At 42.7% G+C, this 25801-nt stretch overlaps 1 protein-coding gene across 1 annotated transcript in view; it reads left to right on the forward strand.

Annotated features, from left to right (window-relative positions):
- The first annotated feature begins 5123 nt into the window (after positions 1–5123).
- SAMD12 (sterile alpha motif domain containing 12) overlaps positions 5124–25801 on the forward strand; it is a 176373-nt gene continuing 155695 nt past the window's right edge. Inside the window, exons 1-2 of the mRNA XM_050305979.1 lie at positions 5124–5257; positions 22998–23173. Of these exons, the coding sequence (XP_050161936.1) occupies positions 5245–5257; positions 22998–23173 (189 nt within the window). The 5' untranslated portion in view covers positions 5124–5244. The remainder of the gene's footprint in view (positions 5258–22997; positions 23174–25801) is intronic.

Genomic DNA, 25801 nt, shown 5'->3' on the forward strand with positions numbered 1-25801 from the left:
GCCCAATTCCTCATGTTACCACACTGTTCGGGTAGTCACCAGTGAATGAGAGCAGGTAACCGATGGGTGTAACACTCAACGGGCTTTGTGGCAGGTTATGTTTTAGTGGAAAGGAAGGCTGGTTGAGGTTAATGATAGCAGTAGTCAGCAGGAAGGTAATCCACTGCTTTAGCTAGTAGTACTGGTCCAGGGTAGCTAAAAGTCTTCAAAAGATCACAGAATGATTTAAGGTGGAAGGGACCTCAGGAGGCCTGTAGCCCAAGCTCCTGCTCCAAGCAGGGTGAGGTGCAAGATCAGAGCAGGTTGCTTAGGGCTGCATCCAGTGGGAGCTTGGAAATCACCAAGGATGGTGGCTGCAAAACTTCTCTGAGCACCAACCTGCTCGGATCCATGACTATCCACTGGGTGAAAATGGTTTTCCTTATACACAGCCTGAAGTTCTCTTTTTTCAGTCTATGCCTGATTTCTCTCAATGTCCCTCCATACAGAACTGGAAAAGCCTGACTCAAAAAGCTGTCATCCAAGGCAGCCACAGCTGTGGTCTCTGCCTGCAGCCCCACTGCTGATTTGGGACTTTACTGCTGGGAAAGTTGTCCCAAACTTGCTTTGGGAGGAAAATGTGTGGCATGTTTCCACATTTGCTTAAAAATTCTCTATAGTTTACCACAAAGCAATGCATGAAATAACCCGTAAAGTCATTCAAAGATGGCAAAAGTCAATACCATTCTCTGTGCATAAGACATAGGTGTTACTGGACAGTGGAACTAACCTCACACTTAAAGCAGGAGTGACATTTGTATATGCTGCTGTCTGCCTCTGACATGTATGGATCCTGGTTTTCTATCATATGAAGTAAAACATAATAAATTCTATAAATCTTCTGAGTATTTTAACACTCAAATTCCATCTGTTCCTTGAAATTAAGAGCAGAGGATAAGGCTATTTAAGAATGTATTTTTTTTCTTTAAAAATAAATCAAATACTGAAAAAAAATTAAACACCAGAAATTGCCACAGTAATGATAAAATATACCTTGCATACATCCTGTAATTATTTCTGCGTCTCTTCCACACCTCCAAATGCACTTTCTGTAGTATTAATTGCAATATATTTTTGACAATAGGGAAATGTAAGTATGTGACAGAAGCAATACTTGAAATATATTTCAGCAATACGATAGACAAAAAATATTAATTATGTAATTAGACTACTACACCATTTAAACCTCAATTTCAGTGCCTTAGTGGCACTTTAAAAACATATTACATATATTTTAAACACGTATTTCTATTTTTGAGCAGATTACAGCCTGCCTGCCTGATAGCTCATCTGAATCATTCTCAGACATCAGAAAACTGCTTGTAAATACTACTGTTTACACTTTAACACATACCATACCTAGGTGCATTCTGTGGTGGTAAGGCTGGATCACACTAGCACAAGATTCTGTTTCCATGGATCAGAGCAGGGGACTTTTACCGAAACTGTTCCTACCCTTTTCTCTGTATATGCCTAGCTGAGCTGAAGTGCTCCTTTTTATAACAAAAAAAAAAAAAAAGGCAGCAATGCACACAGCATTTTCTCCGTGTGCCTTTCAGGTATTCGCATGAGACTCAGCAGGTTTCTTAGGAAATGCCACTTCCTGGAGAAAAAAAGAGAATGCTGAGAAACTCCACCCCCTCCTCCTCTCGCTCCAGATCTGACACCCAGGATTCCTCAGGCTGTTTTTCCAGTTGTGTGGCTGACTCTGACAAAGGGAGAGAAATTGGAAGGCAATTCTCTTCTTACAACTTCCACACCTGTATTTCCACCTACCTTCTACACTGTAGTGTTTCTCATGAAACTTCCTTGTTTTAAGTTGCCAAACAATAGCAGCTCATGGCCTAGGGTGTGTACTTAGCATGCCTGAACCACCATACAGCCCTTCCCTTTTCCTCTTCCAGCCCTCGGTCCTGGCAGAGGTACTGAAGTGGAAAGCCCCACTTCACCTTCCCCATCAGTATCAAATCTATGCAGTCCTACGCATGCTCCTTTCACACCTTTTCCCAATCTAAACGTACTTATCATCGGTTACCTTTGAAATATTCACTCATTTTCACATATTCTTTCCCAGGAATATGTGAGGCAACTTAAGAGTCCAGATGCTGAGTTATTAGGCAGGTGGTACGGTCCTGTGATAGGGCTGTTTCAGTCACAGTTGAGTTTGATGACAAACTGAATGGTTTAATCCCACCATCACAGTTTAGGCCCACTCAGCTATGCAAATCACAGCCAAAAATGTGCAGTCACAGCTGTGCTGCTGTTCACTGCTAGAGACACCCAGTGCCTGATTTGAGGTCTATGATTTTCAGATGTTTCTTCAACTGTCCCTGAAAGCTGCCACTGTGCATGTGTTTGGGCACCCAAAATAATTAATCATGCTTGAAAATCTTGTGTCACACAGTATGGCAGAAGTACTTTGCTAACAAGATCATCAGATGAAGATGAGTGAGAATTTCACTGTTTTACAGAAAGGACTTAGGAGAACAAGGGGTTGCTTAAAGCTTAATTACTGTTGTATTTCTGTAAGGTGAAAGGGGAATAAAAAAGAAAAATGATGATGGATGATAGTGTAGCGAAGTATACAAGTCTAACACCTTGTTTAGACTTCAGAACTGTTGTTCAGCAATGCTGTTGATGGAAATACTTTCCTCTGATGTTAGCTGGGAGAAGTCCTATTCAGAAATAATTGGAATGGCTAAGGAGCCTCTGGTCAGTATTGCCTATTTCATCTGGTGACCTAGAGCAAAGTAGACAGCAAATTGACTTTGGCTGTGACAAACCAAGTCTGTTTAAAGGGAGTTTGCTATGCTTTTAAGAGAAAGTTTAGAAGAAACCTGTCTGGAGAGAAGCAAATTAAAAAGGGAAGCAAGAAAACAAGGCAGAGAAAGTAAGAGAGAGCTCTTTCTGAGTAGAGAAATATGGTCTTTTTCTACTCTGTAATTTTGCAGGGTGTTTTAAGAAAGTTAGCTCACTCTCACTGATGTTTTTGAAAGCTCTTATCAAAACAGATTGTACTTTGCCATATATTAATTGAATCAATTCACAGCCTCTTTTCTCTAATGAGCGACGTACAGTAAATTAAATTTGTCTAGTTTTGACCAGAATTTGGTAAGTTTCTGATGGTTTTAGATACTGTTAAATATTAGGTTTCTCTAGCTAAATATTAGGTTTCCCTAGCTATCATGTAACACTAGATATCAAACACTACACCTTTTAACACCTGTCATGTCCCATTTGCTATCTAGTCACAGCCATAATTTTGCTGTTCTTCAGCAGGCACAAAGTTGTAATTAAGAACTACAGGGCTGTTTAAAGGGCTTAGTAAAATTGTACTCACTGGGGATGTCCTCAGGGCCCACAGCTGAAATGCAGTTACCAGTCAAAAATTCAGCATACTAATGGGGATAGGACTCCAGTTCTCCATGTCCATGTCACTTGAACTCTGAGGTTTGATTTATTCCCTCTATGGCTTCCAACTCGTTCTAACCAAGAAAGCACTGCTTTACATATGCATTAGCCAGGTAATTACTCTAACATACCTCCAAATATTGCCACAGTCAAATAAATGATTAATATTTGAATATATAAGTTTGATACAAAGTCATCAAAATTACATAAGTTATTACGTAGTGAAGGCTGGCTATATGTGTGTATTACATATGTTTGAAAACTGTGAAACCTAGGAACATCCTATTTTCTTGGCAGAAAGTATGTGAAGACCAGCCCATTTGTACCAGCACAGGGGATCAGGTGTGAGACTGTGTTGCACTTGGGAGTACCAGCATGTCCTCTCAAGCATTATTACTTATAATGCACTGTGAGTATGCCTGCTTTGCAGACACGTGAATGACAAGGCTGCTGCTCCAGGAAGCTTGTATCTTGACTTATGTACAACACAAAGGCTAATAGTTCAAGTGCTTATGAGAACAAAGAATGAGTCAGGTCTTCAGGGCAAACTTGGTTAATAGAAGGCTTGAGGAAAATATTGGGCTTTAAGGCCATTCCTACAGGCTCTGGTTTTCCTTCATAAAATAAATAATGAAGACCCAATTTTTAATTACTTTAGATAATTCAAGAACGTCAAAATTCCTGGGGTTTATGTACCACATTCACTTGGACATTGTATGCTCTTGCACTCTAATTTGAACTCGTGGAGGTTTGTTTTGCAAAAATAACACTTATTAGCTGCAATAGCCACTGCTAATAAACAAAAATAACATGCGGCAATGTTTTCATGGCCTATCTGTATTTGCCCTTCTATACTCAGTCCCTTTGCTGTCATCTTCATTTTAGTAATGACGTAACTTAGGTGAGTAAAGTAACTCATAAATTCTTTCTGGAAAGATTAATTTACTGATACATTTAAAATGAAAAAATGGCTACTTTTGAAGCGAAAAAATCTTCAAAACCTTTTTGATATCTCAAAATGAAACTGAAAAGGGTACTAGCCCACTGCTGTTTTTCAGTCAACCAATGTTTCAGGACAGATCTCGAGGGTGCCAGACTGTTTGGTGTAAGATTTGTAACGACCTGAAGTAAAGGCACCCTAACCTGCGTCCCGAATCTCCGTCGTTGTTCTGGATTTGTTGGACGACCTGTCAGAGAGGGACAGGATGAAGACGGGGAATGGAAAAGACTGAAGGCCTCCCTCCGGGGCGAGGTGCTGACTGGTGGTCCCCGGTGCTCTGTGTGTGTCTTTCCCTGTGGACAAACTCCTCCGGCCAGCGAGGGAGTGCGGCGGGATGGGACGGGGACGGAACGGGCTGTCACCTCAGTCCCTGGAACCATCAGGCTGGATGTCCCAGGGGGCTGAAATCCTGGAGAGAAACACCCCAGGGCTGTGCAGTGAAGTTTCCCGGGGCAGGGTGCCCGCCCAGCCCCTCTCCCACACGCACCTCCTGGGGGTCTCTGACCCTCCCGGCCCTCACCGCCGCCCCGCGCTGCCCTCCCTGCCCGGCGGGGACACGCGGAGCCGCCCCGGGCCCCCCGCCGGTGGCGAGGAGAGCCGGTGCCTGGCCGGGCGCCCGTTTCCCGGGACTACGTTTCCCAGGGATCCGCGGCGCGGCCCCGCCCGCTGTCAGCGAGCGCTGCAGGTTGATCGCCGCGGCTGCAGATGAGCGGAGCCCGCGCGGGCGGGGGGGCGGCCGGGGCAGCGCCGCCGGGGCCGGGTCGGCGGCCGGCGCACTATGCGAGGCCGGGAGGATGGCGGTGGAAGGTAAGGGCTTCGCGTCCCCTGCCCGCCGCCCCCGGGGTCCCTCCCCTGTCTCCTCCCCCGGGCACTCACCTGCGCCGCGGCGGGGCCGCCCCGGCCCGGCCCGGCTCGGCTCGGCTCGGCAGGGAGGGAGGAGGGCAGTGCCCTCCGGCGGGGCCGCTCCGCCGCCCCGGCCTCGCCTGCGGGGCACCCCCCGCGCCCTCGGCCCGGCCGCCCCAGCGCCGCGCCTGCCCCGGGCCAGGTGCCGCCGGGCCGCGGCCGCCGCCCCCGCCCGCGGCGGGGGCCGCCCGGAGGCTTCGGTTGGCAACTTCCCGGCGGGCCCGGAGGTGCCGCCTCTCCCGGCACGGGCGGCCGACCTGCGCCGCCTCCCTCCGGAGCGGCCCCGGCGGCCGCGCTCAGCCCCGGGCGCCTCCCCCGCCCCACCGCCGGCCGGTTCCCGCGGGCGCCGCCGGCCCTCGCTACCGCCCCGATCCCCAAAGTGCCCCGAGGCCGCGGTGCCCACGAAGCTCCCGCGGCCCCCGTCGCTCCCGCGTGGGCGCAGGGCTGTGCCCGAGGGCCGAGGCGCTCAGCGCCTGGGCAGCCGGCAGCTGTGAGCTGTTCGCGGGGTGTGCCCGGCTCCCGGGGAAGGACCCGGTAACTGAGACGATGCCTGCCAAGACCTGGAAAGGCGGATGCTTTGCTGAGATCTTCCAGTTGATGCTGGGCTCCTGCAGCCGTCTGACATTGGCTGCGTGTTCCCTTTCCATGGGGCTTTTGGGAAGTTGCAGGAGAGAGGTATCTAGGTGTATGGGAAAAAGCAGGTCTGCTTTGCTGCCGTGCAGTTCCAAAATTCACTCAGTTTTCTAGTGCTTTAGAGCAAGGCATTGACAGTCCTGGGTTTTGTGCCTCATCTTGCTTTATTTGGTGCCCTTGGGAAAGTTTAAGAAATCCAGTGTGTAAACTAGCCATAGGACCCGTTCTCCTGTGCTTAATTTGGGATGTGTCAGTATTTTTGGGATGTTAATTTTGACACTGCCTTGAGCTTTGGTTCTCAGTTATGCTGAGATCTATAGTTCCATCAGAAGCACTTGCATTATTGCTGAAAATCATGCTGAAGCTGCCTTTTGCTGGGTACCCAAGTTAACAGTGCAGATGATAGTCCAGCAAAAACTTAGGCTTCCTGAACACAGTGTGGAGCTTAACATCCCTGAAAAACAGCTTCCTATGCAAATTCAAATAAAGGTGAACAAGATCACTGTATCTCCGAAGGTATCTATATACCTCTCAAGTTGTTCATACTGAGCCGCTTCATGAGGCAAACAGATTTCTTATGCACAGGCTGCTTTACTGAATGGCAGTTTTGAAGACTGGAATGATACAAAGGAGGAAGGTAGTGAGTGGTCCTGAGTAAAAGCATTACTTCTTTGGTGGCAAAAGCATAGTGACAAGAACTGGGCATGCGTGCCCAGTAGTGGGTAAGCAAGTAAATGAAATGGACTGCCATGCACCAGATGGTTCATATGCCAGCAGCAACCCCTATTTCAGTGTGCTCGCTAATGTCATCCTCCTTTATTTACTTGGAGTCCTTCTCAGTCTGTTTGCTAGATCTTTTCAGGTCCTTAATAATTCCTGTCATATCTGCAGTGCCTTCCATCTGAGAATCTCTAAAAGCTTTGTAAATATTAATGAAGAAAAGCTCTGCTAAAGCTTTGGGAAGCAGTGCTTTTTCCCTTCTCCTGAGCTGGGATTTTTTTCTTTAACTCCTTCTTCCCATTTCCTTCCCTCAGGATGCATCCTGCTGTGGTGTCTCAGAACAGGCTTTCTTGTCTGTATGTTCTGCATTCCTCCCATTTTGTTTTTTTATCTCTGAACTTTCTGGCCTTTGCATAATTCTGTTGCCCTTACCCAGGAATATCACTATTTCAGCACAAGTTGCCATGTGGCTGTGGCTACTTTGTGTGAACATAGTGCATGCCCATTTCAGGCCTTTTATTATCCATCGTTTTCTGTTGGAACTATGTTTCTTTCTGTGACTATGCTTAAAAGCATGCTTTTATCTTAATGCATCTTCTGCTGTATTGGAGCCCTCGGAGTGAGCTGTGTTCTGTTCCTGAACTGTGACTTTTGGCAGGGAACACATTGCATTACGACTTGTATTTGGGAAGCTGAGAGGTTACTTGCTCCTCATGGCTCTCATCGCTACAGTGTACAGATCCTACTTCAGTCAAAAGTAAAGTTGCTATCAAATCTTCTTCTAAATAGTTTTCTAGAAAAATGGCAGTTTGCTGAACTTAAAATATCTCGAACTCAGGAAGCACAGACAGTTGAGTTTTTTTATTCTTCTGTTTGATTTGTTTGTTTTAATTGGAAAAATTGTTTTCCTGGTTTGCGGCTTGGGATCTCAAGATGTACCTGCTGTACATCAGCTCTGGACGTTTGCAAATGAGGAAAGCTCTGAAAACCTGGTTTAACCTGAGGTTGTCTGTCCTTCCAGTTTCTGTAGTAGTCAGCTAGGATCTTGGCCAGGATGGGCTTCCAGGGTTTTCAGAATTTTTTATAGAGTGCTGAATGGTTGGGCCAACTGGCTTCTTGTGTAAACTTGCAAGTGGCTGGCTTTGTGATGCAACTGGCAGGGAGTGGAGAGGTCCCTGGGGCACAAGGGAGCCATGGATTCTGGAGCATGGGAGTTCCTGGCTGGAGCCGACATCCGCTGCCCCACCAGCTCCACCACGGCTATTGTTCTATGGAAACTGCTTGTTTGTCAGCCTCAGCCACAAACCCAGAGAATTTCTTTTGTTTCTCCTTTCACAAATGCTCTGTGTGGCTAAGGTGAAAATGTTTTGTAGCTTATACTTTGTGGAGAATCTTTGAAAAATTTGCTCATTTTATCTCAAAAATTGTTGAAATCTTACTCGAATTTCATTATTTTTATCCTATCTTAGTATGGAGTGCTGGACTCTATTTATGGAAACAAATCTCCATCAGTTTACTTAAGGAAAATATCCAAAATTTTTTACTGGGTTAGCTGACAGCAATGGACTAGCAAATATGAAGTAGGAATTTGGAGAGTACTACAGTTCCTTACCAGTTATATATAATATGTATTTGAGTGTCCCAGAAGATTATGTGGACTGGGAGGTCCTTTGGGCTTCATACTTCCAGTGCTTCCAGATTGATGAAAGGATTGGTGTGTGTATGGGGAAAGTGAGTTTGCACTCCTTAATATGAGCCCATCTAGATGGGAGCACTGCCAAGGTAAGTCTATTTTTAGAGCTAACAGTTTTGACAATGTTCCTTTAAGTGGTTTTTTTCCCTCTAGTAAGAATGAAAGAACTAGGTCAGAGCCAGTAGAAAAAGGCTTTTGATCTCTGCAACAGTGTTCTCAAAAAATTTTTTTTTTCATTTTGCTCTTGTGCAGCAGAGGTAAAGAGGAAGAGAGAGAAATGATTTCTTTTCCCCACAGTGTTTATTGCACAGGAAAGTGAGAGACTGACAGTACCCACCAGATGATATATGCATGCAGGTGATCCACACAGTTCTGTTGGATCCCCTGCAGCTCTGACCTGTGGTGTCTTTGAGACTCCTGAGCAAAAAAAAGGTGCTAATTATATCATGGAGCAATTTCATATTGTTTAATGAAGTTTGGTCTAACACCTTTCTTGCTGTGTATAGGCTTTCGAAAGGGCACACGTACATTTGTTGCAGGTCTCCCCCTGAAAGTTTGTATAAACTTCCTCTCTGCTATGGCTCTGCTGTAGTGGGCTCATGCTATTCAGACCCTGGATCTTCCTAGAGGGTAATGTTTTTTACTAAGAAGTGGAGACTTGCTCACATAAAATGGCAATGCTGGTCTTACCCCTTGGTAATCCTCAAGGGGATTAAGACTCAAAGGAGGTTAGGGCATTCTGGGGTGTGGTGTCAAGGTTAATTGCTGCAGGGCTGAAGTTACTTGCAGCTTGTAGCCAACTGTCAAAGTGATCCTCTGAATTTCAGCTATGTGATGCACCTGGGTGGAATGCCTTCAGTGCCTAGCAACTCCATGGATATTGAATAGTGCCATGTGTTTCCTCAGAGACCTGAGATACGGTGAGCTCATAGATGTGCTATGCCAACTCTGCCAAGAATGTTAAAGCGAGTTCAGGATCGCCTGAAGGACAGCTTTGAAGCAGCTTTCAGTGGAGGTATCTATCACACTGTTCCAGGGTGTGCCCAAAAGTGCAACTCTTTTGACAGGTATTCATTTATTCAACTTTGTCTTAGTCCTACACCCACTTCAAGCTCAGACTAGATGTCTCCAAGTTTCCAGAGAACGTGATCTAATAGATGGTGTTTCAGCGCACTTAACTTGCCTATGGAGCAAAGAAGTAACAAGCCCTCTGACTCAAAAATAGCACATACTTCCGTCAGTGTTTTTGTTTTCTTCAGTAATGTCTAACCGCTTCTTAGCTAGAGGGACTCCAACATGTGGCTTGGAAAGCTCTGCCAGTTGGAAGCAGGACTGAGAGACACATCTCACTTCAACTTTCCAGCTGAAACAGTCACACTGGGTTATAGCAGAGGAGATGGTTAAGACTGGTGCTGGAGGTGCACACAGGACAGATAGGCATAAGATTTGAATGCTAGCCTTTGGTCTTGTGTTCTGTATGTTATTTTGTGACCATTTATTGAAAAAATTCATCAGCAATTATGGGATACATAGGTCTTCTCCTATCCACATTCGTGTAGCAGCCTTCTTGTTGGGCTGTGACAACTACAGCCTTATTTCTTGGTCAGCAACAGCACAGCCTCTCTTCCACCCCTGCAGTGTGCATACAGCCTGGTGGCAGTGTGTGCTTCTCTGCTTTGAACCACTGCTTAGAGCTTTCCAATCTGTGTTGCTGCACTTGAAAAAGTCACAGTTCAGGATCCCTCTCCAAAGCAGAAATGTAGCTGTTTAAGTTGAGGAGTCTGTTTTGCATTGCCAAGTTTTTGTTTTGAACAGTTACAACCATGCTTCTCAGGCATCACGTAGGGAGGCTGTGAGCTGAAGTTCAGGAGGTGCATTCCATGGTGGGAATTAAAGATGCCAAAAGGAAGCTGTGGCAACAAAGAACGTCACTGCAGTGGAGTTTCTTTGGGTGTATTCAGGCTGAGTAAAGAGTGGATATGATTGCAGTTATTTGATCATTTTCCCCTCTCTGCTTTTAGAAATGAACCTGTATTAGGCAGGAATCAAGGTTTAGTATAGACTTGGTGTCACATTGTGTTTCCCTTGGATGAAATTTCATTGTAGGATAACAGTGTTCCTGGAAACTCAGAAGTACTTTCAGGTCAACCAATTTAGGTAGAGTTCCTTGAGTGTTTGACCTTATTCTTTAAAATACATGGAAGATTTAGAAGTGCAAGGAGGACATTGGTTAATATAAATTTACTATTTCTGTACAATCGAATCCCATCATAAGGATAAAACTTGTCAAGTGGTGGTATACATAGGCAAAGCGAAGGAGTGATGCTTTGAAAGTTCGTATGCTTTTCCACCAAGAATGCAAGTAAGCAAATGACAAAAGTTAGACACTGGATGCATTTCCTAAAGTATTTCTGGAAAGTACTCATGCTCACTGTTTAAATGGAAATTATAAAATAGAACTGTTTTCAAGAGGTTTTGGAGGTTTTGTTTGGTTTTCTGTGATGTCCAAGCATGGCTGGCAACATCCAAGGAGGTTGTGTAGCTTTGTTCCTCTGTTTATAGCTCAGTATATGAGGCCAGAGCAAGTTCCTTGGATCCAGTCTCTAGTGCTTCCCAGTATTGCTGTGTCACGAGGGTTATGGCAGGACAGCAGCAGTGACAGGCTCGGAGTAAAGCACTGTAGCTGGGTGGTGTGAGAGCTGCAGGCTGGTGCTGGTTGTTGAGTTGATTACCCTGGGGAGGTTTCTGTCCAAAACATCCTCTGTGTAGGCTTGCCAGTGAGTGCAGACCTATGTATCTGCAGAGCACCGTAAGTTTTTATTTTGTCCATTGGTCTGTGAAAATGGTACTGGTAGTTTGCAGAGGTAGTAGAGCTGTTAGGAGGCTACTTTTCAGTGCACTGACTATTGAGTTTCTGTGTCTGGTTCTGGAGCCAACTTCCTCTGCTGTCCTGGCTGAGACAGGTATAATCACTTGTGCCCAGTTTCGTCTCTTTGGTGTCCCCTTTTCGTCCAGACCATTTCATCTCTGATGCAAGGACGTCCCTTTCTGTGAACAAGAGATATTCAGAGTTTGGAACTGAGCACTCCTATTTTGGGTTATTTCTCATGAAAGCTGTTGCATTTGAAGGGATGCAGGTATTTACCCTTGCAGGATAACAACTGAAGGACTCAGCCCTCACTTATCCGTTCAAAACGTGCAGAAAATATGGAGGGAGTACTTCTGAAAGGTGCCAAAAGCAAAGCTGGAAAAAAGGGCTAGAAAATGGAGTAATTGTGAAGTCTTCTGCAGCCTTGCTGATGGATGCTGGTCAAAATAGCAAATAAGACTTCAGGAACTATGAGGAGAGCTCAGAACAAGGCAAGGAAGATCTCTGTTTCTGTGTCGTTGCATACTGCTCTTGTATTTTGAATACTCCCTGCAGCATTCAAAAAAACCTTTTTTTTAAAGTTTGCCGCACCCCAAAAGAGGGAAAGAATACAGGAAAGGTTAGTTGGCTGGTCAGAGACAGATGTATTCTCTGAAGGCAAGTTACAGTGTTTATCGTTCTTTAACTTGGAAAAGAGATGGTCATGAAGAGAATGGCCTTGATGAATGGTTTGGATGAATGGCTTGGAGGAGGTGGAAAAATGAACTGGGTCACAAGGCAGAACAATTAAGCTGTAGGGTTTTGTGCTTTGAATAAAAAAAGGAAATAGTTTTTGATATAACACAGAGTTCCCCAGGTACACTTTCAACTTTGGGTCATCCCTAACCTGCTGAGGCAGGAACAGTTCCTATATGTCCTGGTCTCACACCATTTTCTTAAAGAGTGGCATAAAGGCCAAAACTGTTAGTCTGACCCAGCCTAATGACTTTTATGACAGAAGTCTAGTTCACCTGGTGTGTGTCCAGAACAATTCCACTCACCACAAGAGCTTGATTTGCATCGAATAGCTGAGAGGAAAATTTGGCCAGGACAACCCAGAAACAGAGAGGAGATGGGGAATTAGGCACTGAGCTATAAAATGTTAACAGGCAGAGTTGTGATGCATAAGATATGTAGATCTCTTTTTCCCAGCGTGTGAGAACTGATACTGCTCTGTAAGAGGAACTGTCTGCTATGTCAGGTCAATGGGACTGGGGGGAAGGAGGGGCCCTGAATTAGGCTGCAGCTGTAGAAATGCCATCCTGGAAAATACTGATTCCCCACAGCAGGTAGGGTTGGAAACATTGGTACTGACCTGCATAAATGAGGTGAAATATGGTCTGAGAAAGACCTTCAGGAAGCCAATTAGATCTACAGATATACCCTTAGTGGCCTCTGTCTTGGGTGGGTTGTATGTTCCCTCACCTTTTTCTCTCTTCAGGAGTGCCCTGTGGCAAAAGGGTAAGGGACTTGCTGTCAGTAGCTCTATGTTCTCTGTGCAGCATGAGCTAAACTTGGCATTAAAGAGCAGGTTCATTACTTGAAACAACAAGAATTCACCCAAGGATGTGCTGCTCCTGGAAGAAGCAAGCAGGTGTGCATTGAACTGAACTTTGATTGAAGTGAACTCCACATTCAATTACAGGATCTAATAGGCTTGCAGGGAGTATGGGACTGACCAGGAAAAGGATGTGAGGGAGACATTTGGTGTGGATTTTAGCCTGTCTGAGTGCAACCTTATCCATCTCTATATAATGTGGAACTTTGCTTGCTGAACATTCAGGTCATTAGTTCCCTCCATTTCCCCACTTATTTGTTCTCCTCTGCCTTGTCTTTGTGGCTTTTTTTTTTTTTTAAGTTTTATTTTCTTCCCCCACAGGGGATTTTAGCTGAGTTGATTTGCTTCTTTGCAAATAAACTAGTAAAAGCAAGAAAGAGACTTTTAGTAATGCTGTTTCATAAACATAAAGAAAGAGAATTGTGTGTCAATAGAATCTTTCTCTTGGATTGTCCTCTGTGTGTTCTTGGCTAAGGGTTTGTTGCTACACAAATCATCTGGGGTACTAGAGTGAGTAGGATACAGTGGTATGAGTAAGCAGTAGGAGGTGAAGAATTTTGCTGGGGGAAGGAAAGAAGGCATTTCCAGACTCTTCAGTTAAATGTGTAAGGGAAGGGGTAGCCTCGAACAATGATAAAAGAGGTAACTTATGAGCAGTTGAGAGAAAGCCAGGACTGAAAAGAAGTCAACTGCCAGACTGCATACTAGTTATGCTAGTGAGAATGAATATTTTCCTTTGCATTTTGATGACTGTGCATCATTCATGTGACAAGAAATGAAGCCTGGGTCCTCAGCTAAATTGCAACCATTTCTGTGCCATGTGTTCAGCAGATACCAGCTTTTGTAAGCAGGATGAAGACAGAGATCTGTGATACATGTGTGGGACAGTGCACCTCTGGTGACATAATAAAGACACACTGTGTGTGTCTGAGCTGTTCTTTATGTGCCGGACAGGCCCACTAGTGTTTAAAAAAGGTTTTTGATGTACTTGCTGGCTGGTTGTAGAATTGAATAGAAGTGCTGTTAGGACTTGAGAAGAGGCATTCTCAGAAATATAATTTGTGGTGAAGCATGAATAGCTAATTTCCTAAACAGTCATTACAAAACAAGTTTCTTCCAGGAATACTGGAACTAATGAAGACCTGTTGCAAACACAGATGTGTTAATTCTCTCTTCTAAAATCTTGAAGGCAACAGTGATACCTAGTCTGGAGTTTGCCTAAGTTGGCTGGTGACTGGCAGTTGTAATGTATGGTGAATACTTTTCCTTGTGAGAGAGAATTATTTTAGATCTTTTCCTCTCTATCTACCACTTCATTTTCTTTGTTTTTCATACTTCTTATCTCTTATAGCACCCTCTTTGATTGCAAGTCTGTGTATCTCACAGTCTTGAAATCCAGAATTGTTCTCTTTTCAAGAGAAGCTCTGTAGATGCTCACACAAGCCTTCTTATTAACAGAGGATGCAATTAGTTTTCAAAACAAATTACCAACTATTTTGTACTTTAATCCATCGCTCAAATTATGTTCTAGTGTACATGTGATGCATGTAACTTAGTGACCTTTATTACTTTGTTCACTAAGATCCATTTTGCTCTAAGATAATTACATAGCTCACTTGGTCCCCTTCTGTGCCGGTATTCTCCTCTTTATCTGTACCTGTACAGGATTTGTGGTAGTCTGGCCTTATTTATTCACTGACTTGGTTCATTTTTCAGTGAGCCTCTATTACTTGTGTGAATTCGAGAGCTGCTTGTACCCACTGTACCTTTATTAAAATGGAATGAGAAAATGCTTCAGAAATAATTTGGCTGTCCAGTCACTGTGCCTGCTTTTTATCATGAAATCCTTTGGCTGTTACAAAGGCTGAACTTGCATCGTTGAGGCTTCAAGGTCTATCTAGCATAGTGATGACATGCAGTCTGTCTCCTGAAGAGCAGGTGTAACAGAAACTGTCTTTTATGTTTACAGCATTTGCTGAAGTCTGTGAGATAAGAGATGGCAAGTGGATATTGCCATACATAAAATAAGTAGTTTACCTTAGGAAAATGGAAAAAAATGCACAAGGAAATTTTTTAGTTGAACAAACCTAACTACATACGTATCCTGGTGGGATGAAGGTCTCAGAAGTCAAACTCAACCCATACAAGAAGAGGATTTTTTTATTCTGGGCTTAGTGTTTCTGTTCTGTAGAGAACTAAGGTGTTCTTCTTTCCCTACACTCAAGATTTGTGTGACCTTCATACAAATTATGAGTTTAGTTTGATTCTAGATATGAAACTCCTAAGTTACTCATTCTGGTTTCTTGATATATTCCTGATCCTGTGCAAGACTTTGTATCATTTTATAGTTGAAGTGTGTTTGGGAGATGTATGTGAAGTGTAGCAGATTTTCTCAGAAAACACACTTTTTCTGTATTATTCTTTGGCTTTAGTTTTGGGTACTTTTTCATTGTTTCTGGAAAGAATGAGTGGCCTGTAGTAGTAATTGGTTGATGACTACCCAGTTGTCTAGCTAGAGTTGTTCTGGGATAGCTGCATCAGGAATGCAGTTAACTTTAAATTTTCTTGCTGATGATAATTCTAAAGGGGTAAAAAAGGCAAAAGCCCCACAACTCACAGTTACAAACTAAAATGATCACTCCTCTTCTGAACACTTTATCCCCTTCTGCCTCTGTCCTCTTCCTACACCTGTCTCCCCTTTGCTCTGCGCTCCCTGCCCATCTCAATCTGGTTCAGTGTACAATTCTTTGCTGCTGAGCTGTCTCTTCTCTTACCCTTCAAGATACCTCCCAGCTGTTGGGCAGGTCCCACTGCTTGAACCAAGTCTTGATTGTAAAATTCATATCTTGTAAGAAAGAAGCTTGTTTGTTAAATTGATTAATCCGGTAGATGATTAGTAGTTCTTTTGGAGAGGCTAGAAACACAAGCAGCTCTCTGAAGGGACCTGCAGGTACAGCAGTGTGTGTCTCTGTCTGCTAAGCCTTGCTGCCTCTGTCTCTCTGAGCTTTGGGCTCAAAGCTCCAGGCACAGCTCATCAGGAGCAGCGGTTTATAATGCACTCCACAGCTCAGCACTGGCCTGCTTTTTGGCACAGCCTGTTTGCAATTGCTTAATGCTGATTTTTGATGCTGACCAACAGAAGCAAATAGCTAGACACCAATATTACTTCAGTTAAGTACTTTGGGATTTCAGCCTAGAGGAGGTCTCTGATAAATTCATGTTATCTGTACTGAAGTAGAAAACATCCTGACTGATTTGCTGGGCTTCTTTGCTCTGTGTGAATGCTGCTGATTTGGTGGCCGTTAGATAGGCCGTTAGTTTTGAGAAATAGAGTGGGCAAAATCTTGAAGCTGCTTGCTCAGCAGGTTGCCAGCAGTATTTACTAGGTGGCAACATAAGCAGCAGATTGTATTCATGTGAAACTTTGACTGCAGTTTCAGCTGGTCCTAAGTGATTGGTTGGGGGAACTCTACCAATTTACCTTAGGTAGAGATAGGACTGTTATGGAGAAGTAATTCAAAACTAGAAGCTGATCGGTGAGGCTGCTGGACCATCCATAGGAGTTATGGAAACTGATGACTGGGGAAAAAACTTTCTGCCAGACAAAGTAGTCAAAATAATTCTAAATTTTATAGTACAAATTAAAGCTATCTTTATTATCTGGTTTTAGTCTTATTTTTTAGTATTATAGCAGTGGTACTAACTGCTCATATCAGATATAATCTTTGAAATAATCCCGTGTTTCTGGGGATATTCAGAGTTACTAATGAAGTACAAGCTTTGGGAAATACAGGAAGGGCCTGGCAGTGCAGATCCTTCGTGCTCATTTGGTCTGTTTGAGGAGCCATCTCAATCTGAATGAGACCTCAGTGTTCTCAATGTAAATGTCTCCTATCTGATCAACCCAGTTAAAGCAGGTTGTGAATTTGCAAGCAAAAAGCCTTAGGGATGCTGTTTGACTACTTGGTATTGAAATGCAGCATCTGGAAGTGCACAGAAATCTGACTGAAGGTGCTGACTGCAAAATTTGATGTGGTTGGAGATTTGCTTTGCTTTTGACAAATAAATGAGTGGAGATGGAAGGAATAGGTCCAGAGCTACTGTCCAAAGATCTTTTTCCCTGGCAATACCTTGTAAATCTTCATGACCTTTGTGACTACTGAGATGACTGAAAAGATGTTTGGACCCTGTTTATAAAGTCCCTGCTATGCCCAACCTGGCTTTGTTAGTGCTCAGACTGTAGGGATGAACTTCTGTTTGTCCTTTTCACCAGTGTGGCATTTTATGGTGGGAGTAGTGGGTGTACTGTATGGACTTACCTCTTAGTATTGTGCAGCTGAGTCTGTGAAATGAATATATAAAATGAAGCTTGCAAGGCTGCCAGTATTTGACACATGAAAGTTTTCTAAGGATTGTTAGAGGTTGGATGGGTATCTCCTGTGCCTGCTTTTTGTCTCCAAATAGCAAAAGCGAACGAACATATGACTATGATGCACAGAGAACGGGGCACATGAGTAAGATGATGCTATTTTTACTCGATCACTTTTTAGAATAGAACAATTGTTATTTCATGTAACTCAAGTACTTGCCAAATATGCTTTAATATAGCCTTAATTGATCTGTTTAAAATTTTAGGCAGCCAGCAGTATTCCCACTGAAACAAGTAGTTACAAAATGTTTGACACGGTAGGCAGTGGACTGCACAGAGGTAGCAATTGATCATAGATTTATCAGCTAAGCGTTGAGCCTACAGGTGGAGAGACAAAGACTTTCCATCTGCCCGTGCAAAACTTTGGATGTATCAAGGCTGTGTTTTAAACGGTGCCTTCAGGCTTTTTTCCAGACAGGATTCACAGAGTACCCTCCAGGAAAAGACAAGGCTTGCCCCCAGATGCCAGTAACTTACCGTGGCTCTTGGTGACTTCTGTGTACCATCAAGCGTGCTCAGACAAGCTGTCTCTTGGCTGCTTGCCACCCGGGAGGCAGGCACGTATGGGAGGGAGGTAGCGAGGGGAGCAGAGCATTCACATTGCCCTGTGTGCTCTCCTTTCAAACTGCCTGCACGGGCTGTGAGGGATCTGTGTGGGCACGGGGCTCGGCTCACGTGTATCGGGCAGCTCCTGCAGGGCAACAAATTCTCTTGCTCTTTATACATGGAAAGGACTTGGGTTTGTGTTCCACCATGTGGAAAAAAGTCACCATGTATTGCATTAATTTTGTTCTTTCTCTATTTTTTTAGGACACTCATGGAGTCATTTTTACAATTTGGGTGCTCCACTTAACTAGTTTTCTCTCAGAGCTGTTGACTCTCATAACTTAGCAGATCTCAGCAGTCTTTTCTTTAAGTTCTGGAAAAGTGGATATTTTCCAGTATATTCAGCTCAACCATTGAGTTAGGAGTACAAGAACACTTGAGTACCTTTGTTTTAAATAATAGTTTGTTCATAAATGTTATCTGTTGATCTATATGGTATTGTGTCTGCCAGCACCATTCATCATGTGCTTGTTGCTCTGCAGAGCTCTACAGAACATCCACCCTCCCTCTCCAAATGGAAACAAGTTCCCATCACAGAAAGCTTTCAACCCAAGTTAAATGACAATTGTTAGGGAAGCATGAAGAGAGACATGGCATTAATCAATGGTGAGGTGGGGTTTTCAGCAGGGAAAGGAGAATTTAAGTGATCTGAAATTGGATGAAGAGTTGTATTAGTGAGACATATGGATGATATATGAATATTGAGATTGTATGGAAAAATATTGGAAGAGATTCTGTTTCAAAAGCTCATTATACTGCTGATATCCAGTGGTATTAGGCTGATACTATCAGCTGATTTGGAGGGTGTTTGTTGTCTTGATGGACTTTCAAAGTCTGGAACTGATGAGATGGATGTAGTTTGGTAGAATGAAGAGGTGCTGAGGCAGTAGGAATATTGTCAAAGCAGTGGTGTGAGGAAATGGTCTGAATACAAAAGGTGGGATGAGCTGGTGTTAGCCAAAACCAGGGTAATGAGAAATAAGGGTCTGGATGATATTGTAGTAAGAAACTACTTTGTCTATAGGTAGAATCTTTTCCAGTTGAATGTCATTAAGTTCTGAAAGAGATTTAAGAAGTGTCAGCTAAGAGGGTCAGAGCACTTGGGCTGTGGCAAAGTTACTGATTTGTGTTTATATTCTGAGAGCTGTTTAAACTCAGTTCTATGGAGTGTTAACCCTCGGTGCTGTTAGCCCCTCAAATCCCATTAGGTTTGATAGTTGATCCTGAGTTTACAGCTGACCTTATCTAGATAAAATTATATAAGGTGCTGATTTAAGAAGAGAATAAATTATTATTGACCAAACATCAACCTCTTTCCTTACTTTTAACAAATCTTGGAGCAATTTTGGTTTGTATTGATATTTAAAAGGAGGCAAGAGCTCTACCTCTGTCTGCCACAGAGATGGATCAGTGCTTTTTTTGTGTGGTAACAGGAAATAACAGACCCATGCAAGCAAATATTCTTTGCTTCCTATCCTGGGTGTAGCTCAGGGTTGGAGGCAGCAACAATAGAACTGGTCACCTGAAGATGTGTCATGACAAAGAGAGATTAGCTTTGCCAAGTGACTGAGATACTTATTCTCTTTAGGAAATAAATACCCCTAGGAAATTTAAAAAAAAGTTTCTGTCTCCAGTATTCACAACTCTGTAAAGGTCTCCTGTGGCAGCCTGTGTTTCTTTTAACCAGTCATCTGTTTTCAATTAAAAGGTAATCACCATGTATTTAATTGCTAGCAGCCTCTTCCATTTTTTCTCTTTTGTATCCTGAAGGAGTCCAATAAAAAGCATTGCTGAAACAGCACTAACATTCATTATGGGCAGCATCTTGTCAAGTGATGTATTTAATTTTTAAGCCATTCAGGTGATGTTATAGAGTTATAGAATCCTTTAAGGTGGAAAAGACCTTTGAGATCGAGTCCAACCCTTAACCCAGCACTGGCAAGTCCACCGCTAAACCATGTCCCTGAGTGTCACGTCTACATCTCTTTTAAATACTTAGAGGGATGGTGACTCCACCACTGCCCTGGGCAGCCTGTTCCAATGCTTGACAACCCTTTTCATGAAGAAATTTTTCCTAAAATCCAACCTTAACCTCCCAACCTGAGGCCATTTCCTCTTGTCCCATCACTTATTACTTGGGAGAAGAGACTGATCCCCACCTGGAGGAGTGATAAGGTCCCCCTGAGTGTCCTCTTCTCCATGGTACAGAACCTCAGCTCCCTCAGCTGCTCCTTTGCTGCTTTGTTGCCCTTCTTTGGACATTCCAAGACATTCCAAGCCCTCAATGTCTTTCTGAGAGGCCCAAAACTGGACACAGGATGCGAGGTGTGGCCTCACCAGTGCTGAGTATAGGGGGACAATCACTTCCCTGATCCTGCTGGCCACACTCTTTCTGATACAGGCCAGAATTCCATTGGCCTTCTTGGCCACCTGGGCACACTGCTGGCTCATGTTCAGCTGCTGTCAACCAACACCCGCAGGTCCTTTTCGCTGGGCAGCTTTCCAGCCACTGTTCCTCAGCCTTTAGGGCTGCCTGGGGTTGTTGTGACCCAAGTGCAGGACCCAGCACTTCACCTTATTGAACCTCATATAATTGGCCTCAGCCCATTGATTCAGACCGTCCAGATCCCTCTGTAGAGCTTGCTAACCTCCAGCAGATCAGCACTTCTGCCTAACTTGGTGTTACCTGCAAATTTTTTGAGGATGCCCTTGATCCCCTCATCCAGATCACTGATAGGTACTAAACAGACATGGCCCCAGTACTGAGCCCTGGGGAACTGCACTTGTGACCGGCCACCAACTCTATGTACTCCATCCACCACGACTGCCTGGGCCTGGCCATCCAGCCAGCTTTACACCCAGTGAACAGAACACCCATCTGAGCCATAAGAAGCCAGTTTCACTGGGAGGATGCTGTGGGAGACAGTATCAAGGGTTTTACTGAAGTCCCAGTAGACAACATCCACAGCCTTTCCTTCATCCATTAAGCAAATCACCTGGTCATATGTAGAAGGAGATAAGGTTAGTCATCATGCTACCATGTTATCAGAAACCTCTATCATTTATAGCTTCCTGTAATGCATGGTAAATGAGTGCTGTAACCCAGAAGGATTTCCTTGTTCATTCTCTACCACCCTCCTCCCTAATCCCTATTGTTTGGGGGCACTGGGAAGGGAGGAGTTGCAATTCACAGGAAGCTTGCTGCTGGCAGTGTTCTTTCAGGCAGGGTTAAGACCCGCTGTGCTTTGTCATTTCTCTCTGGTGAGCACTGGAACAGAGCTGACAGTCAAAAATTGCCTGTTTTGGGTGTTGCTGGTGTCTGATAGCATTTCAGAGGTGTGTGCAGGAGTCTTCAGCTAGGCAAGGTCCTTATGGAAGACAGTTGGAGGATTTTTATGGACCACATTACATACCAAGTGCCTTTTACTGCTAATTTCCAGCCCTTGCTGGAGTAGGGTGTCCTGGAGTACTTTAACATGTTGGTTAGAATATCTCCAACTTTTTGTGAAGGAGTGAATTAGTTTGGCTACTGTAAGAACAGTTTCCATCCTCATTGGGCTGTGAAAAAAATCTGTCTGGTGGATCACATCCATCTTTTCTGTGGTCTGGAGGATAAGCAAAGTAATTGTTAGTAATTGTGTCTTTCTTTGAGGTAGGTAAATATGTTCTAGAGGAGTTAGACAATAGTAGGTGGATATGATCTAGGAAAGAGAGAATTTTTTGGTGTCTTAAGACACACTGATATAAAGCACAGAATCATTTCTGATTTTTAAGTTGCTGTAGAAGGTGTTTCTGTCCTGACTTGCACGTGTAGGTATTGTGGTGCTCACAGAGATCACTTATCTTTTACAAATATTTGAAAGTTTTTAAAAATTCAAAGGAGAAAAGGCTAAGTTTTCGCCCTTTGTTTTAATTCTGTACCAAGGAATTGCTGTAACTTAGGCTCAAAGTTTTCAATTAAGACTCTGGGATATAAGGTGAATGAATTTTCAAAAGGTGTTGTAGTTAAAGAACCCTTTACCTTCTCTGTGAGCTTGAGCCAGTTTCCCCTGAGAGGCTTTGCAGGGCTGATCTGTAGCTGGTAGAAACTGGCAGTTCTGATTCCCTCCCCGGCTCCACACCCTTTCCTTCTAAGCCAAGCAAGGGTAAAAGGGCAGCTTTTATTTTGGCTTTACATTGTGGTTTAGGTTTCTGTTCAGGTCTGTCAAACATTACATCACAGTATCTGAGCAAAGTTCTTTTGCACATGGGAAGTTGGGACCATTAATTACAAGTAGCACTAAAAGTAGCACAGTTACGCAGGAGTATAAATGCAAAAGTGGGATAGTCTCATGAAGGGGAAGTTGCCTCAGATCCACACATTTTAAAATTGCCATGCATGCCAAGAAGGTTGTTAAAGTCTATGTGAGTGTTGAAACTGTAAAAATTTGGGCAGAAAACAAACTGCTGCCGTAGTTTTAAATGGGCATTTCTGTGGTATAGTTTGCATTTGTTTTGTTTATTTTTTCTGGACACTTTCCTTATTCTGCTGTCATTAGTCTACATCTCATTATATACTCCTAGAGAGTACATTTCTCTTGCTTGTTAGGATGGTGTAGGTGGTAACTTGCAGTGGTACAAAGGGCTGAAGGAGAGATAATCAGCTAAGTCATTACTCTGTGCAGAGAATGACTTGCTGACTTGCTGCATACAGCTTACTTATCCCACATTCTTTAGGACCTAAAATGTAGGAATTGAAAACGTAATAGAAAAACTTCAACTTACTTGTTTAAAAAGGAAAAAAGGTATGGTTGAATGATGAATACCTGGTAAAAGCTGTTAAGTTGAGGATCTTAGATGGTGCAGTGAGTCTGGTGGAGCACAATTCAACACAGTAGCCTGAACTAAATAGTCTTAATACAATGCTGCATTTCTCTCATTTTCTTTCTCAAATATCTCACCCTGAATCTGCATCAAGGTACAGATGGTTCATTTGCTATGGTCTGACATAGCTCTGGGTTACCACATGGCACTTCTCAGTAGTTTGTGCTAAATGTTTGAAACATTGTGTACTTCTTTCCTAAGCAGTGTTTCTCTTTCTTATGTTTTATTGCCCAGCTATCCATTGCAATCTGAATCCAAATGGTATTGATCATCCTGTCCCCACAGAAGGTATTAATCTACAACTTGAAGGTGAAGGAGTTGAATCGCCCTCGGTTAAGAACACTAGTGCCCCAAAAGGGCCTGAGTCAAAAGAGACACCCAAGAGACAAGTGGAGCCAGAAATATCTAAGGTAGGTAGGACTGGATTCTTATTTATTTTGGTGACTCTTAAAGAATCCAGGCTTCTTGAAGTCCTGGCTACTGCTTAAAAAGCATTTATAATTCTGTTTAAAGACATAAAAAGGTGCAAAAGTATCAGTCTGTGATACTGAGTGGTTTTTACAGAAGCAAAGTATTGCCATGGAGTTCTAGCACACACGCATCTTGGACATTGCACTATTTTATTTTTCTCTAAATGAAGATAATTAAAATACTGAAATTGCTCTTTTTCAGGCACCATGGAGACTTTTTTTTCCCTAAAATGACTTGGGTTACAATCAGAATGGGAACAGATGTTTTTCTTGAGTGTTTTTTTTTGTTTGCTTATTTGCTTTTTCCTGGGGCAGGTAAAGGAAGAGAAAGGTTCTTTGGATATATGAATATACAGATTTTTATATGGGTGACTGATTTTAATAAACTGTAACTCATTTTAGGTAAAATACTAGGCCAATTCTTCTGTGTCTGAATATGATGGTGAACAAACATAGTTCAGAGGTAAATTCCTAAAAACAAATGTAGCATCTCTTCTTATTCATAAGCTGCTGCTTTTTGTTTGAGTGCAGCAGACATGACTACCAAGTGCAGGTGAATGTGTGTGCTCCAGATACTTTGGGTATAGGACAAAAATTTGTCATATTAGATACATTTTTAACTAGAATGAAAAGTAAGAGAATGTTAAAAAAATAATTGTGAGAGATTCTTTAAAAGCCTTATCAGTCTTTTTTATCTTTAAAGGCCTAAAACCTTTTGGTTTGGGCATGATTTCGGCAGAGTGGAAAATCAAGTTTTTACTGAATCTGACACTTTGAGAGTTAGTAGAGCAAATAAAATGAGTGTCTTTTTCTTAACGTTCAAAAAAGGCAATAGAAATTATTTCAATGACTGAGCAAGTAGAAGTATTTCCTACTGCCAAGAGTACAATAAACCTAATAAGTAATACACATATGGTTGTGATGTATTTCACTTTTAAAATAAAATATCATTAAATGTTTTGAGCAGTAGCCTTGACAATAGAGGCTTGGTATGAATTCTCCATTCAGGTTTTTATCTAAAATATCTGGTTTTAAATTAATGCAATTAACACTCATTCATTCTGACTTAATTCATCCAACTAGATCCACTACAGTTTGGCAATGATTAAAATCACTGCTACTTTTGCAGTGTATTTGGTGGCCTTTATGAAGCATGTTGCTGATTTCTCTTGAACCCTTGGAGAACAGGTTTGTGCTTATCTGCTTTGCGTCATCCCTTTGGTAACAAGGACACCGAATTTTGGATGGGCTTTGAGACAAAGCTCAGCTAATAATTTATTTACCCAGCTTTTCACAGAGAAAGACAAGCTAACCCTGCTCATGTTTCAACATCAGCAGATGAAAATCTGCCCTATATTGAAAGCTGAAAGAGGTGTGTTAAACTTGGAGCAGAACTTACAAGCTTGGGAGTGAAGAAGCTAAATGATGCAACTGAAAATGGGCTCATGTGTAGTTGGCGTGGAACACAGTCATATCAAACATCTTTGCTTGCAAAAGACTTATCCTAATGAAAAATCAGGATGAAATATATCAGTGATTTAATGTTATGGAGCCTGTTTTCCACTGTCTGAGCTGTAATTGTTGGACTGATGGATAGAAAACAGGCTGTCCTTGGTGGAGACAGCTGGGGAAGAGGGGAAGCATAGTGCTCTCAAGGTAGTGAAATCCACTGTTGGTTTCCTACATCTGATTGCGGTAGCTTTGTTTAGAAAATTGGGCATGCTTCACGTTTAAAAACAAAACAAATCAACAGAATTTTTGTTTGATGGAATAAACTTGGCACAATAGTATCAAGCTAGTGGAATTTTTTTCTGAATGTATTGCTGCATGGTTAGTACCTTTGTCTTTTATGTGTTGTATTAATTTAGTGATGTTTGAATTCATATGTTATAGCCTGAGGTGGCCTGTCTTTTCTGGCTTGCTCTGGCTTAAATTTAAAAACTGTGTTGCTTTATCCTCGAAAATGTGAATAAAGGGTTGGATTTTAACTTGTGTGGCTTCAAGAGTTGAATTAAGCTGTTATTATGAAACTTCATCCATGCAGTCATATCTGTACAGTGCAAAGATGAGCAGGAATAGAGGTAAGTATTGTAAATAAAACATTGTGGGCAGAGCCATTTGTTTTATAATTCCTCATTGCTCAGATGTTTTAAAAAAGATTTCTTTGCAATCCTAGGTATCCAAATAATATTAACACATATCTCATATCCACAGTAGTGAGACTTACATTGCACAAAGCAATGCAATATATTGAATGTAATTTAAGATGCCTTCCAGACCCTCTTCTCTGCTTTCAGCTTTCTAATTTGTCTTCATGGAGACCACTTCCAGCACTTTCAACAGCTGGTTTTGCTGTCCAAAAAACCAAACAAAATCTCCTTTATAATGAAATGTGTCCTACTTTTTCTGTCCTGAGCTATAGAATTACAGAACAGTAGTAACTCATGTGTTACAGATAGATTTAAATTTCCTTTTTATGCAGCTACTGTAATGTAATTATGGGAGTAGAAGTATTTGTTTCTGTATTTGGGATGCAGACAATAGAGAGTGTAGTGTGAGTGAAGGATC

Source organism: Myiozetetes cayanensis, unplaced genomic scaffold, assembly GCF_022539395.1.
Source record: "Myiozetetes cayanensis isolate MyiCay16 unplaced genomic scaffold, myiCay2020 scf1, whole genome shotgun sequence".
Taxonomy (NCBI): domain Eukaryota; kingdom Metazoa; phylum Chordata; class Aves; order Passeriformes; family Tyrannidae; genus Myiozetetes; species Myiozetetes cayanensis.